The 13,379-nt window shown below is 41.3% G+C and overlaps 1 protein-coding gene across 3 annotated transcripts in view; it reads left to right on the forward strand.

The window, feature by feature from the left end:
- Positions 1–713: 713 nt before the first annotated feature.
- The window catches only part of TEX11 (testis expressed 11), a 59,709-nt gene continuing 47,043 nt past the window's right edge, over positions 714–13,379 (forward strand). For 2 of the 3 annotated variants that reach the window (XM_025205079.1, XM_025205080.1), the window contains exons 1-7: positions 714–761; positions 2,001–2,122; positions 4,856–4,940; positions 8,560–8,639; positions 9,189–9,269; positions 9,366–9,485; positions 10,874–10,954. In XM_025205079.1, the coding sequence (XP_025060864.1) occupies positions 4,904–4,940; positions 8,560–8,639; positions 9,189–9,269; positions 9,366–9,485; positions 10,874–10,954 (399 nt within the window). In that variant the 5' untranslated portion in view covers positions 714–761; positions 2,001–2,122; positions 4,856–4,903. The remainder of the gene's footprint in view (positions 762–2,000; positions 2,123–4,855; positions 4,941–8,559; positions 8,640–9,188; positions 9,270–9,365; positions 9,486–10,873; positions 10,955–13,379) is intronic. The other variant, XM_025205078.1, reaches the window with a different exon arrangement.

The following is a 13,379-nucleotide window of genomic DNA, read 5'->3' on the forward strand; positions in this document are numbered from 1 at the left end:
GGGCTGGTCTGCTGCAGGCCCTGCGCACCCCGCTTCTCCACGTCGCCCCCATTCGCCAGCCTCCATCTCCCAGTGCAGCGCAGTGCAGCGCTGCCCTGCCCCGTGCCACGCCGCGCCACCCGGCTTCCCGCCTCCGAGAAGAGCAAGAGCTCCCCCGAGAAACCCTCCTGCGCCGTCTCTGCTCCAGCGGTGCTCCGGTGCCACCGCAGCGCCGTGCTGCAGGACAGCCTTGAGTTCGAGACGAGCGCCCAGGAGACGAGCAATGGGGCGCTCGTTACAATCGATATGAAAAGCTGTGTCTGGTGTAGACGGGAGGCCGGCGGGGTTTTCCAGTGTCACAGTGGCGTGCGTCTGCCTCCCTGGCGTCGGGGCTGCGCGCCGCGCTGGGTGCGGTGGCGTCCCGAGAGCAGGCTCCAACAGAGCCGGCAGCCTCCTCGGCAGACACGCAGCACGTCCGGGGTGTGCAGCGGCGACTGCCGGGGCAGTCTGGCTGTTCAGTGGTGCCGAGCTGCTTTGCCTTGGAGCCGGGCCGCCAGGAACAGGCTGAGTCGTCAGGGGAGATGTGCCATGAAGCGGGACGTCTCCGGCTGCTGAGGCCCTGCCCCGGGTGAAATACTTCTGGCCCTAAACCAAAAGCTTAGTGACCAGTGCGTAACGTTCGACGTGAAGGCCGTGTCTCGCCCTGTACCTAGTTGAGCTGAGCGCACGGCTGCAGAGGAAATAGCAACCTGTATTTGTTTTAGTTTTGGAGTCTAAAATAGGTACTTGATAACTTGTTCCAGATCAAGGAAAAGGGCACGCTCTGTTACATAACTTGCAATTAAAAGTAATGCTTGATTAGTTCTGGCGTGCTAGAATTACAGGAAAGGAAATGCGGTCGACAGATTCATTTTTGTTAGGACAATATGTAATAAGGTAACTTGTGAAACTCGCAGAGTGGCTGCAGAGCCTTGTGTGTTCCTGAGTTCATCAGTTAAGAGACTTGGACGAAACTTGTTTTGCCTTTTCAGGTTATTGTTTTGGAAGTTAAAACTATTCTCTCTTGCCAGAGATTACAGGGAGCTTTCCGTCGACTTGAGTAAAACAAACATTATAGTGACTGGGGCAGAGGTGCGGGAGGGATTCGTTTTGCTTCTGGACCAGAGTCAGGGTTTTTGTTAGCAAGGTGCTGGGCTCTCATGTCTGTACCGTGTAGTGCTGCTACTGGCCGCCCAACTGGGGGTAGATATTTAAGCTAGCACGTGAAAAACTATGGAATTGGAGACAAGGGAGGGCAAAAAGGTTTTATTTGGTCCCCTAAACCGCTCTGAGGAGTAGTTTCCAGCTGCTGTTGTAAGGGATTTACCCACTAAACCCACTAAAGCAACCTCATTCCTTCCACATTCTGTGAGTGGTTGAGAGAGCACCTGATCAAGTCCGACTTTTTCCTTTTAAGCCGAGGGCAGGAATTTAAAGATTTAGCAGTATTCTCTCTTTTTATAAAGATGCATGGGGGTTTTAGGATTCTAGAATCGGTGGTGGCAGGTTGTTCTATTATCCTCAAAGGAAGCGCTGGCGTTGGCTTACCAGTATCAAAGATCCTGAATACAGGTTTTGTACATTATACTTTCAGAGGGCCCAAGAATAAAAGTTGTTTAGGAGGGAACAAAAGACTTGGGGGAAGCAGACATTTTATTCACAGATAAGATGTGCCACATTCTGCACTCTTTGCTTATGTTTAGTTCCTTTGACAAATGTAGATTTCACTGCCGCAGTTTAGCAGAATATAGCCTTATGCCTTAACTAAAATAAATTTTCTTTAGGATAGAGTTGTTTCTCAGGAGTTACTTTGTTCAACTTCTCTTGGTCTCCTTGTTTGTGCTTTTTTATTAGCCAGGAAAATATGAAGAAAATGTAAACCAATAGGTTTTGCTCGTACAGACTTGTTCAGAGATGATGTGCTACTCATAACATTTGTATGGTGCTCACTCTGTTTCTGCCTCATGCACCTTATTTTTCAGAGCTTGTTCAAGAGCTGCTGAAGAGAGACGCCCCATCCAACGTTCCTGAGATCATTGACAAACTATTCTCTGAAATAGAAAATGTGGATAAGAAGGCAGAGGACGAGATTCAGGAGGCTGAGGTAGAAGGCCAGGGACTGTTGGATCCCAAAGCTGGATATTTAAAAACAGTCTGTTCTTACAGCCAAGGTGGAGGCGAGCAGTACCTACTGCAGTTTGAATGCTCATTGGCTGCTGCAGATAATGAGTCGTCATAGTACTGAGAATCTATAAGAACACTTACATTTTTGCATGTTTTACTTATGTTTTGTATAACTATAGAGCATACACTATAACATTTCTACTTCTCCATTAGCACATTTGAAGAAAGTAGAGGTGTTTCTAAAAAAATAATGTAAATATTAGAATAGTAAACATTAGCAACTGGCAAGTGGGGGATTCCACCTGTCCTTCAAAATGATATGTATTAATTTTTTTGAATTCTGAGGCAAAATATCATTATTTAAATGTCAACATTACTGACATGAATGAGATGCTGTGACTTTTTACTTTTGAATCTAAGAATGCAAAAAGACTAAAAAAAGCACAATAGTAAAATAAATGTAGAAAAGAATAATGAAGATGTTAAAATTGTAAATACAAACACTCCAAAATCAAAATATAAAAACACTGAAGTTTTCTTAGTAAAAATCTTTCCCATGCTTCACATTGATTAGTGATTACTAGTTATAATTTTAAATGTCCACCTAAATGATAAACTGTAGATGCATTGTAAATGAGTTAATACTTTTGGAGTCTTGGCTTTTTAATTGCTTATAGTTCATACCTAATCAAAATAGAAGAGATAATTGTGTAAAAGCTTATAAATTTAGTTCTTGGTTTTTCCCCTCCTCCAAAATCCTAGTTAAGGATGATTTACAAATAAAGTTGCAAACTTCTCCCATTTTTAAATATCCCTGTCAAAATCTTGCTTGGAAATGTTAGCACACAAAGATTTTGTGAACTTCTTCAGTGGAAGTTCTCAAGAAATTGGATAAGTATCAGATATACATGATTTAGGAGTAGTGTTCATGCCAGGGGTTGGATCTAGAGGGTGATCCTCTCAACCCCCTCCAGCCCTATTATGCAATGATGTACATAAGGGAGGTGAAGGCATCTTGGTTGTTTCCAGCTGCAGTCCTGTTCCCTCTTATAACATGCTACCTTTTGGATGCCTGTTACCTAACTAAGCTGCTAGTGAAACTTTTACTTCAGAAATATTTTATATAAATATATTTTTCCTGTTAGGTTCATAGATTTTTATAATCCAAAGCCAGAAGGAACCGTTATTATCCCCCATGTAACCTGACCTCTTGCATAACATGAGCCATACAATTTTACCCAGCTATTGTATCGAGGCCATAACTCCTGGTTGTGCTAAACCATGTTTTAAGGAAAATGCCCAGTCTCGATTTTAAGACTCAAAATGATGGAAATCCAACACATCTCCTGGTATGCTGTTCCAAGGGGGTTTTTTTACTTTGGAATTTGCACCATGCTTCAAGTCTGAATTTGTCTAGGCTCAGTTTTTAGCTGTTGTCTCTTGTCTTAGCTTTGCCTGCTAGATCAGGGGTTGGAAATGTTTTCCGGTGGGGGACTGGAATGACTTGGCTCAGATCTTAGGTGTGTGAACTTTAGGACCAGACCACCTCTGCCACTTCTCCCTGCCAGCCAACTGTGGCACAGCACAGGGAGAGCCCCTACTGCCAAATGAGACCTGGCCTGCAGGCTACAGGCTGCTGATCCCTGTGCTAGGTTAAAAGAATCCTGTACTGTTGGAAAACTTCCATGGATGAACTTGCATACCCCAGTGAAGTTGGCTTTTAATCTTCTTTTGTATAAACTACCGGTAAATAAATTGACCTCCTTGAGCTTTGCATTATAAGGCAGGTCTTTCAGACCTGAAATCATTCTTGGAGCTTTCTTAAACCCTTCCCAATTTTTTTAACATCCTTGTTAGGCTTTGAAAGATCCCAGTAAGTTAGTTGTTTGTCAGTAGCAGTGAATGTGCTATTGCACACATCTTATGTGCTTGTGAGATTTCAGCCCAGACAGATGGGTCAAGTCAAGTCGTAGGTTGAGAGAGTCAGGAAAGGACTTGTCAGAAATGCATGTAAAGACAATTGAGTGAAGTGACAGATGAAAAGAAATCTGTTCAAGAAGATGCTCTAATGAAACAAAGCAAAGACTTTGAAATGTTTCTCATTTCTAGCATTTCATGTAAAGAATTTCATGTTCTGTAAAATTTTAAATTATGACTGAAAGCACTGATGGAAAGAAGGCATATGTACTGATAGGGTATACTGCCATCTATCATATGTCTGATTAGATCATTTTAGTTTCTGGTCATAACACTCTTTTGATTTATTTAGGCATAAATATTTACCTAATTTATTTTATTGTAGAAATGTCCACAAAAGCTCAGATGTGAACTAGTATCTTAACATGCTACGAAATACATTTGAAACTAGAATGTGTAACTCATGCTAGCTGAAAATCTTCTGAAATTATCATAATTATACAGTATCATTCTTGTTTTTAGCACAATAGAGTTCATGTTGTCCATATCTTATGCCTGTTTTATTCAAATCACTATTGTAGATTCATTTCTGGAGCCACTTAGTTCATGCAATAGTTTCTCAAGAGTCTCTCAGCTTTTGCCTCTGCTTTAAAAGAAATAAACATACACACTTACACGGATTCTTTGAGATGTCATACAGGAAAGATGGCTGCGTTTCTAACAGTAAATTCAAGTAAGCCTTAAAAGCAGGCCAAAAGTGAATTCTGTTCTGAGTGAATTTTCCTTCCTCTCCTAGGTTGAAGAATGTTCAGTAAACCTGTGGAACTGGGCTGTGACCAAGCGAATGGGTTCATTTATCAATGATGAGCAAAGAGCTAAATGTATGTATGTATGTCCTAGACTTCAGTTCTTTTATAGTCCAGAGCAAAAAGAAAAAGCTCTCTGATGGTACTTGTCCTTAACTTTTTATGTAATAAACATGCATGGATCTTTTCTGACAAGAATAGGCAAGGCACCATGCAGCTATTTTAGGTAATCAGTTCAAGAAGGATAATTCCAGTTCAAGAATGTTCCACTGGTGATACAGAGTTCATATTCCAGCTCTTATATTAGTCTCCTTCCTTGCTGCTGGTAAAGAGGAAAGACGCTGTTATCAGCTATGACCAGGGGAAAGAAGCTGTGATCTGCATTTCCCCGTGCTCTGTTAAGCGGTGGCTTTATTTTTGGAAATAATTTATACCAGTATAAACATCTAGACTGTGGAGGTATATTGATACAAACCAGTATGGTAAAATTTGTATAAGCAAACCCTAAGGACATTTTGAAACCTCAAGGTTACTTTTACTTGATGTGAGCTAATGGCCCTGTCCTATAATAGCACCAGTACTAGTAGGCAGGAGAAGTAGGCTTTAAACTCCCTTGGTACCCCCATCCTCTCCTGCTTTCTGTGCAGGTATTTGGGACCACAGGTTGCTGGAGGAACTAGATGGAGATTTCTTAAGGCTATTGGCAATAATATTTGCAAACATGAAGATGACATGTGAGGTCTTAAGACAGCTGGCGAAGGGCTATCATATTGACTGTTTTTAAAAGGGGAGATCAGAAGGCTCTGTAGTTAGCCTTATTTCAATTACTATAGGAAATTATAAAACATTTAATTTGTAAATGTTTGGCGAATGAAGGGGTGCTAGCAAATCAAAGCAAACATGGATTTTTTTAAGAACAAATCCTGCCAAATCAAACTTTTAATTCTTTAGCAGGGGAAACAGGTTTAGTGGATAAGCCTTTTGAGACAGTCCCACGTGCCATTTTGATAAGCTGGAGAAATGTGGCTTAGACAGAATTCCTGTTAGGTGGGTTTATAACTGGTTGAATAACTGCATGCAAATGTTGAATTAATCCCATGTTAGACTGGTCTCAAGTGGGCTTTCATAGGGATCTCTTTTGGGTATTGTTATTTTAACATTTTGATTAGCAACTTGGATTCATGAATAGAGAGAATACAGATCAGATTTTCAGATGTCATAAAACTGGAAGGGTTTGTGGACACTTTGGAAGATAGGATTAAAATTCAAATGGATGGGTTATAGATGACAAAATAAAATGCATCAAGGCAGATGTCAGATGCTACACCTAAGGAAGAAAAAACAAACACCCACAACCAGAATGGGGATAACTGGCTTGCCAGTAGCTGTATCAAAAAAGAGCATGGGATTGTCTTAGATCACAAACTCAACAAGAATCAGCACTGTGATACTGTTGCAAAAAAAAAAAAGTAATGCCATTTTGGGTTGCATTAACAGAGGAATTGTGTGCAAGGCACAAGAAGTGCTGTTTTACTCAGCATTGGTTAGGGTTCAGCTAGAGAACTGTGTTCAGATTTACAAAAGAATGTAGAGAAACCAAAGAAGATTCGGAGTGGAGTGATGAGGATAATAAAGGGACTGGAAGCAAGTCCTGTGAAGAATGTTTGAGGGAACTAGGTGTGTGGTTAGTTTGGGGGAAAAGGAGATCGAGCAAAGGACATGATAGCAGTTTTCAAATATATGAAAGTATGCCATAAAGAAGATGGAGAAAAATGGTTCAAGGCAGTGTTTTTTTTAAACTGCAGCAAAACATTTAAATTAAATCTCAAGAGAAAATAAAACCCTAACTGTGTGAACAGTAGAAAGATGGAATAAACTGCCCAGGGAAGCGGTAGTATCTCCTTCCTTGGGGTTTTTTAGGAAGAAGCTGGATCTGTCTAGGATATTTTAGGAATGGTGAATCCTGAATTTGCACATTAGATAACCCTTGAGGTCCCTTCCAGCTCTGTGATTCTATATGTTCCGCTGTGTCTGCCCTAGGAGCTTTACTTTCAGAATCTGAGTTATAAACATGCTACAGGGAGGGATGGTCCAAGGCAAAAGGGAGGGAAGGAGCTTTGTATAAAATTTTGACTGGTGTAAGATATATTTTCCTCAGATCTTGTATCATAGTTAAGGGAGACCTTCAAAATATTAAAAAAAAAATGGGTTGTCATTTTTCTCGTTACTACTTTCTTGTATAGAAAGATGTGAAAAAATGCTCTGTTTATTTTTACTTTAGAAATATAAAGGATGCTAATCTTGTCTGCCTTTGTTTAGCTGGAGGGGATTTTGGAATTTTCAGGATGAGTTAATTTAAGCACTTGCATTGTCACTAAAATGCTATAGGCTTATTTAAAGACTTTATCCCAAGTGTTCATTAGTCATTTTTTATAAGACAGTATTAAGAAAAATACATTTTAAGTGCAGCTTTAAACAGTCTGGCTAAAATTCACATACTGTCTTTGCTGGTGAAGTTTTCTATCTTATATTTCTTATGATATTATGATATCATAAATTTTCCAGGTACCACAAAAGTCTCACAAGATAGATAAGACCTGAAACTATTATATAACTATAAGAAAAATAAATAAAGAACTTTCAGGCTTTCTTTTACATGTCATAAAGAAACAATAAGTGTACCAATCCTATTTTTGTAGGTCTCCTTTAATCAGGGTCAGTCCTTGAATGGGGAGACCTACCCAGAGAATTAGTGGTGCAGGAATCTATGTAATTTGGTAAGTAATACATTTGTCTGGTCAGTACTGAACCAGTGCTCCAGTATTGCACTAGTATATGCTGTTCTAGATTTCGCCACCTTCTAATTGAGGCAGAGCAGGTCCTACATACTTGTAGTTACTAAGCTCTAATCAGCAGAGGTTGTGTTTTCATGTGTCTGGTACATTGCAAAACGTGCTGCTACTTTTAGCAATAATAATAATAATAATAATAATAGATAAAATTGTGGTGTAATTCAGTGTCAACTGTTATGGATAGTTTCCTGTCTTCTGATGGTACTTTTGGCATAACTAAGGTTGGGGCTGCTTTGCAGCACAAGCCTTGTGGCCATCAGAATGTTCTGCATCCAATGCAGAATGAGGTTGAAGTGTTCTCCAGAAGACTTCAATTTCAGTGAAGTCTTCTCCAGAGTTTATACCCATGTAGGGGCTGGGGTCTTCTGGTCTTGCATACGTGGAGTCTAATTCTCCCCTCATGGAAATGAAGGGTGAAATGTGTGTTAACTAGTTGGAATGGGCTCAAGTCTCATATGGCATGAACAAATATTACTCTACATAGTTTGCAGAGGATAAATTTTTACAGGTTGTTGTTGTCGGTAGTGGACTTCCATACAGGTCTGGTCTCGGATGTTGCCTGGAGTAGAACTGGTAATCCCATAGCAGATTTACACTCAGAGACCTGCACTCGAGAATGTCAATACTAAGCTCTTCTGCGTAACTACAGTAAACTGGAAGTCAGCACAACAGTCGACACACACAACAGTGCTTAGGTAGTTAGGCTTTTGGGAGGTTACATTTGCCAATAAATTATCACTTCTAATTGGTGAAGAAGTAACTTCTCTTAGTTTTTGCCGTCATAAGGACTGAAAGGGGAGAAGTGCCCCTCCCAGTTATGTGCATACATTGTTTTCTTGCAGTGCGCCACATTGCTTGTAGGCTAGCATTGCTGTGTGAAGATAACAGTTCCTCGGAAGAAACTGTGCGAAGGCAGATTCTGGTAAGTAGCTAAATAATATGAGCATAAGTAGAGCAGTAGATCACGAATGGAAATCTTGGAATGTTATTTGGAGGTGGTAGTGTCATTCAGGAAAATGGGTGAAATACATACCTTGAATTTCTCAGGAAATGCCAGGGGTGGGCTTATATCATCATAAGGACATCTGGTTCTCCCACCATAGCGAGGAGTTTTTAGGAATGCTGTTATGAACCTTGGCTTCTTTAGTAAACCTACAGTGAACAGTTCATCCTGTAGTGTGAAAAGGAGCTTCTGAGGTCTTGCACATATCAGCCAAGAGCACCACCTTTCTGGTATCAGTCCAATAAAATGTTGAAAAATTAATTGACTTTTTGTTTCAGCATCCTCATGAAATCTCTAAGTCTCCTTGTGCTGCATCAAAATGAATGGAACTGTATATAAAGAGGCAATTGTTAAATTAATTGTAAAGGCTGCAGTATTAGGTACATGTACAGACATAATGACAGCCAATATCAACTGGTTTGGAAGTTGATGAATTTTCAGAAGACACATTTTATTTTTATTTTTTAGATGACCATGAAGACAGGAAAAGGGTGGGTGGATATTGGAAAAGCTGTCCTTGCTGACGGTTTTCTTGAGATTGCTATAAAAGTAAGTTTCTGCTTAGTTCCAGTCTCTTGCAAATGTGCCTATTTGTACATTTCACAGGTGAGTAATAGCTCCCTGGATGATTGCTTTGTTTTCCAGAGTATAGAAAACCTGTACACCAGATTAATGAAGAGGAGTAATGGGGAAGCAGATATACATGTGCACAAAGCTGATGTGGAGAAGAACCTGTTCAAAGTGCTGTCTTACCAGGCTGAATCAGTACGTGTCCTGACCAGTTTTCTGTGCGTGTCACCAGCCTTGGAGTGATTGGATGGTGAAAGGAGAGCTCTGACCCACTTGTTAGCAGTGTGAACTCTGGTTGTCAAATGAAAAAAAAAGTTTACTTAGCTTTGCTTTGCTGTAAGGTCTCAAATTTGATCTGTGCCCTCAACGTTGCAATTATGTAAATATTCTTAATGTTCCCTTTAGATAGGTATCTCTGCTAATTTATCATAATCTTCTCTGCAGTATTGTTTAGATACTCTCTTAAACACTTGTTTCTCTTTGATTTGGCTAGCAGGGGGTCTTTATAAAGCAGCCAGCTATCTTTTTGAGTCTTAAATTAAGTACACTCAAGGAAGCTCTGTGTTTCATTGTCTGAAGAAGCAAGATATGTGAGGTTACTTTGGAACCTGGGTCCCCTAGAATCCATGGTCGAACAACATATTTTTAGGAACATTGGTTAATTCACAGCTATTTATCTCTGTGCCAGTATTCTGCAGCTCAGGTACCACTATCTAAGGAGTAGCTGAATAATACTGAAGTACCATTATTTAAGAGGTGGCTGATAAAAAGCTGCACACAGGAAGGAATTTGCAGTGCATAATAATTTGATTGAACCTACAAACTCATGAACATTACAACAAATGCTAGTAGATTCATGACTACATTAAAATTAGTCATGAATCTACTCCAAAGAGTTAAAAGCAAATGAAACATCCCAAATATACATAGAAAAATCTTGTGATTTATAAAGCAATCTAGTAATGATTTTGGTCAGGAGATTTGACTGGATATTTTTGCATATTTGGTACTGGTAATGCTACAGGGTGTTACAGACATTGGGGTGCAAACATAAGGAGGCCTATTTACCAGTGTGTTTTGTATGCAAAGTCCAAAATGCTTTACTGGGATCTCAGAATCAAAAATGGAAGATTCCAAAACACAACAGTTAGCCCAAAAATGTCTGAGAATTTTAACTCAGTCTTTGAGTTGTATGGCTGGAAGGGGAGTGTAGGGGGGAATAAGGGGGAGTCCAGTGCGGCTGGAGAGAGAGAATATTAAGTCTGCTGAGCTGTCTCATACCATATTGTTTGTATTTGAATGGCAGTTTTAGCATTTGAAGGAAATTATCATGTTAGTTCTTTCTGTTCACACTAATCTTAGGGTGGGAGAGTGTCTCTTCATGTTTTTATAAAATGCCCTTGTGCTACTGTATAAGAAAACCTGCTAGCAGGATGTTAAGTATAGTTTTCTCATGTTACAACTGGCTATGCCATATGTGCTAGAGTGCATAGAAGATACACTTTCTTAGAGAAGCAGGATATGGAATTATTTTTGAAGACAAATTGTTTAACAGTTTATTGGCACATCTGTTACTTTCTTAGGCTGTTGCTCAAGGGGATTTTCAAAAGGCAGTGATATGTGTGCAGCGCTGCAAGGACATGTTGATGAGGCTGCCAAAAGAGGTCAGTAAAATCAGTTTTCCTGTACCTTTCCAAAAGTTTGAAAATGTCTTGCTTCTTGTTTAATGTATTACCAAGCAACTGATGCCATGCGAACTTCTGAAAACCACTGTGAGACTCTTCCATTTGCATCTATTCTGTGCCTTTTTCCTTGTTTGTTTCACACTGTTAATAATATGTATATGAAAATACCAGCTTTATTTCTCTAAATATAGTTTCATAGTTTCTAGGGTTGGAAGGGACCTGAACAGATCATCAAGTCCAACCCCCTGCCCTGGGCAGGAATGGGATCATAATACCCCAGTCAGATATCTATCCAACCTCCTCTTGAATACCCCCAAGGTAGGGGAGATCACCACCTCCCTTGGGAGCCCATTCCAGAGCCTCATAGCCCTAACCGTAAAGTAATGCCTCCTGATATCAAGCCTGAACCTACTCTCAATCAATTTATGGCCGTTATTTCTTGTTATCCCCAGTGGTGCCCGGGGGAACAGAACCTCACCTATTTTCTGCTGGTCCCCCCTGGTGAGTTTATAGACAGCCACCAGATCCCCTCTGTCTTCTCTTGTGGAGGCTGAATAGATTCAGGCCCTTTAGTCTATCTTTGTAGGGCCTGGCCTGCTGCCCCCTGACCGTGCGAGTGGCCTTCCTCTGAACCCTCTCAAGGTTAGCCACATCCCTCTTGAAGTGCAGTGCCCAGAACTGGATGCAGTACTCCAACTGCGGCCTGACCAGTACTGCATACAGGGGAAGGATCACCTCCCTGGGCCTGCTTGTGATGCATCTGTAGTCGACAATGACTCCAAGATCCCTTTCAGCCACTGTGTTGTTAGAAGGGTGTTCCCCAGCCTATAGATGTGTTTCAGTTTCCTGCTCCCTAGATGCAGCACCTTGCACTTGTCTGTGCTGAATTCCATCCTTTTCTCATCCACCCACCTCTGTAACCTGTCTAGATCTAGTTGGATTTTGTCCCTCCCCTCCAGCGTGCCCACTTCTCCCCACATCTTTGTGTCATCAATTAATCTGGACAGTATGCTTTCCACTCCAACCTCCAAGTTGCTGATAAAGATGTTGAATAGCACAGGCCCGAGGACCGAGCCCTGGGGAACTCCACTGCCCACATCCCTCCAGGTCAATAATGACCTGTCCACCACCACTCTCTGGGTGTGACTGTCGAGCCAATTTGCCACCCATCTGACTGTAGGCATCAGTGCTGCAGTCGCCTAGTTTTTTTATGAGCATGGGGTGAAAAACAGTGTCAAAGGCCTTCTTGAAGTCCAGGTAGACGACATCCACCTCAATGCCTGCATCCAAGGACTTGTTGACCTGGTCGTAAAAGGAAACAACGTTAGTCAGGCAGAATCTGCCTGCATTGTACCTGTGTTGGTTGCCCCTGAGCATTACCTGCCATGCTGGGCCCTCGCGGATGTCCTCTTTGATAATTTTCTCAAAGGTCTTCCCAAGGACTGAGGTGAGACTAACTGGCCTGTAGTTACCCGGGTCCTCCTTTCTCCCCTTCTTGTAAATGGGGACCACATTGGGCCTTTTCCAGTCCTCTGGTACATGGCCAGAGCACCACGATTGCTCATACAGCCATGCCAGGGGCCCTGCTATGACCTCCGTCAATTCCCTCAGTGCCCTCGGATGAAGAGCATCCGGACCTGCTGATTTAAACATATCCAGCCCCTCCAGCAGTTCCCTAACTAGATTGTCCCTGACCCTAGGCATGGTGTTGTGTCCCCTGAGTCTGTCTGTAATCCTAGTGGGGGAGTTGTCCCAGTCTCTGCTCAGAAATATGGAGGCAAAGAACTCGTTGAAGAGATCGGCTTTTTCCTTTGCTGCAATCACTAGATTGCCAAGCCTGTCCTGTAGGGGCCCCACGTTACCTGGTGCCTTCTTCTTACTCCCTATGCATTTGAAAAAGGACTTTTTGTTATCCTTAATTCTGGTCATATCGTGATTTGTTCTTTTTTCTTTTGTGTATTTTAGCAGTACCCTTTCCTAATTCAATATTTGAAATACATTTGTGATGTTTTGTTCCTTCTCTTTATTAAGTAGGTGATAGAGTCTGAAGGGACAGGAGAAAGCTGAAATAAAACATGGGGAAGTGAAATGCAGTATTGTACATATTGTAGTTGGCTAGGATTTAATTGGTTTCTGCAGTCCTCGCCCCAACCCAGTCAGAGTATCTGAGTGCTGGTAACTCACTTGAGGAGGTTCTATTTTCATTCTTATAGCAAAGGCAAAGCTGCAGTCCTTGGCTGAATTGTTACCATGACTCACTAGGGTCTTTGTGTTGCTACTATTCATTTCATTTGAAATGAGTTGCATGCTTTCCAGCTAAACTCCTCCATTAAATAATGTTAAACCTGGTGTCTAAGGAATTCACAATTCACAAACCACAGGCATTGAAGCAGAAAGGGAAAGA

This window comes from Alligator sinensis, unplaced genomic scaffold, assembly GCF_000455745.1.
Source record: "Alligator sinensis unplaced genomic scaffold, ASM45574v1 scaffold1059_1, whole genome shotgun sequence".
NCBI lineage: Eukaryota > Metazoa > Chordata > Crocodylia > Alligatoridae > Alligator > Alligator sinensis.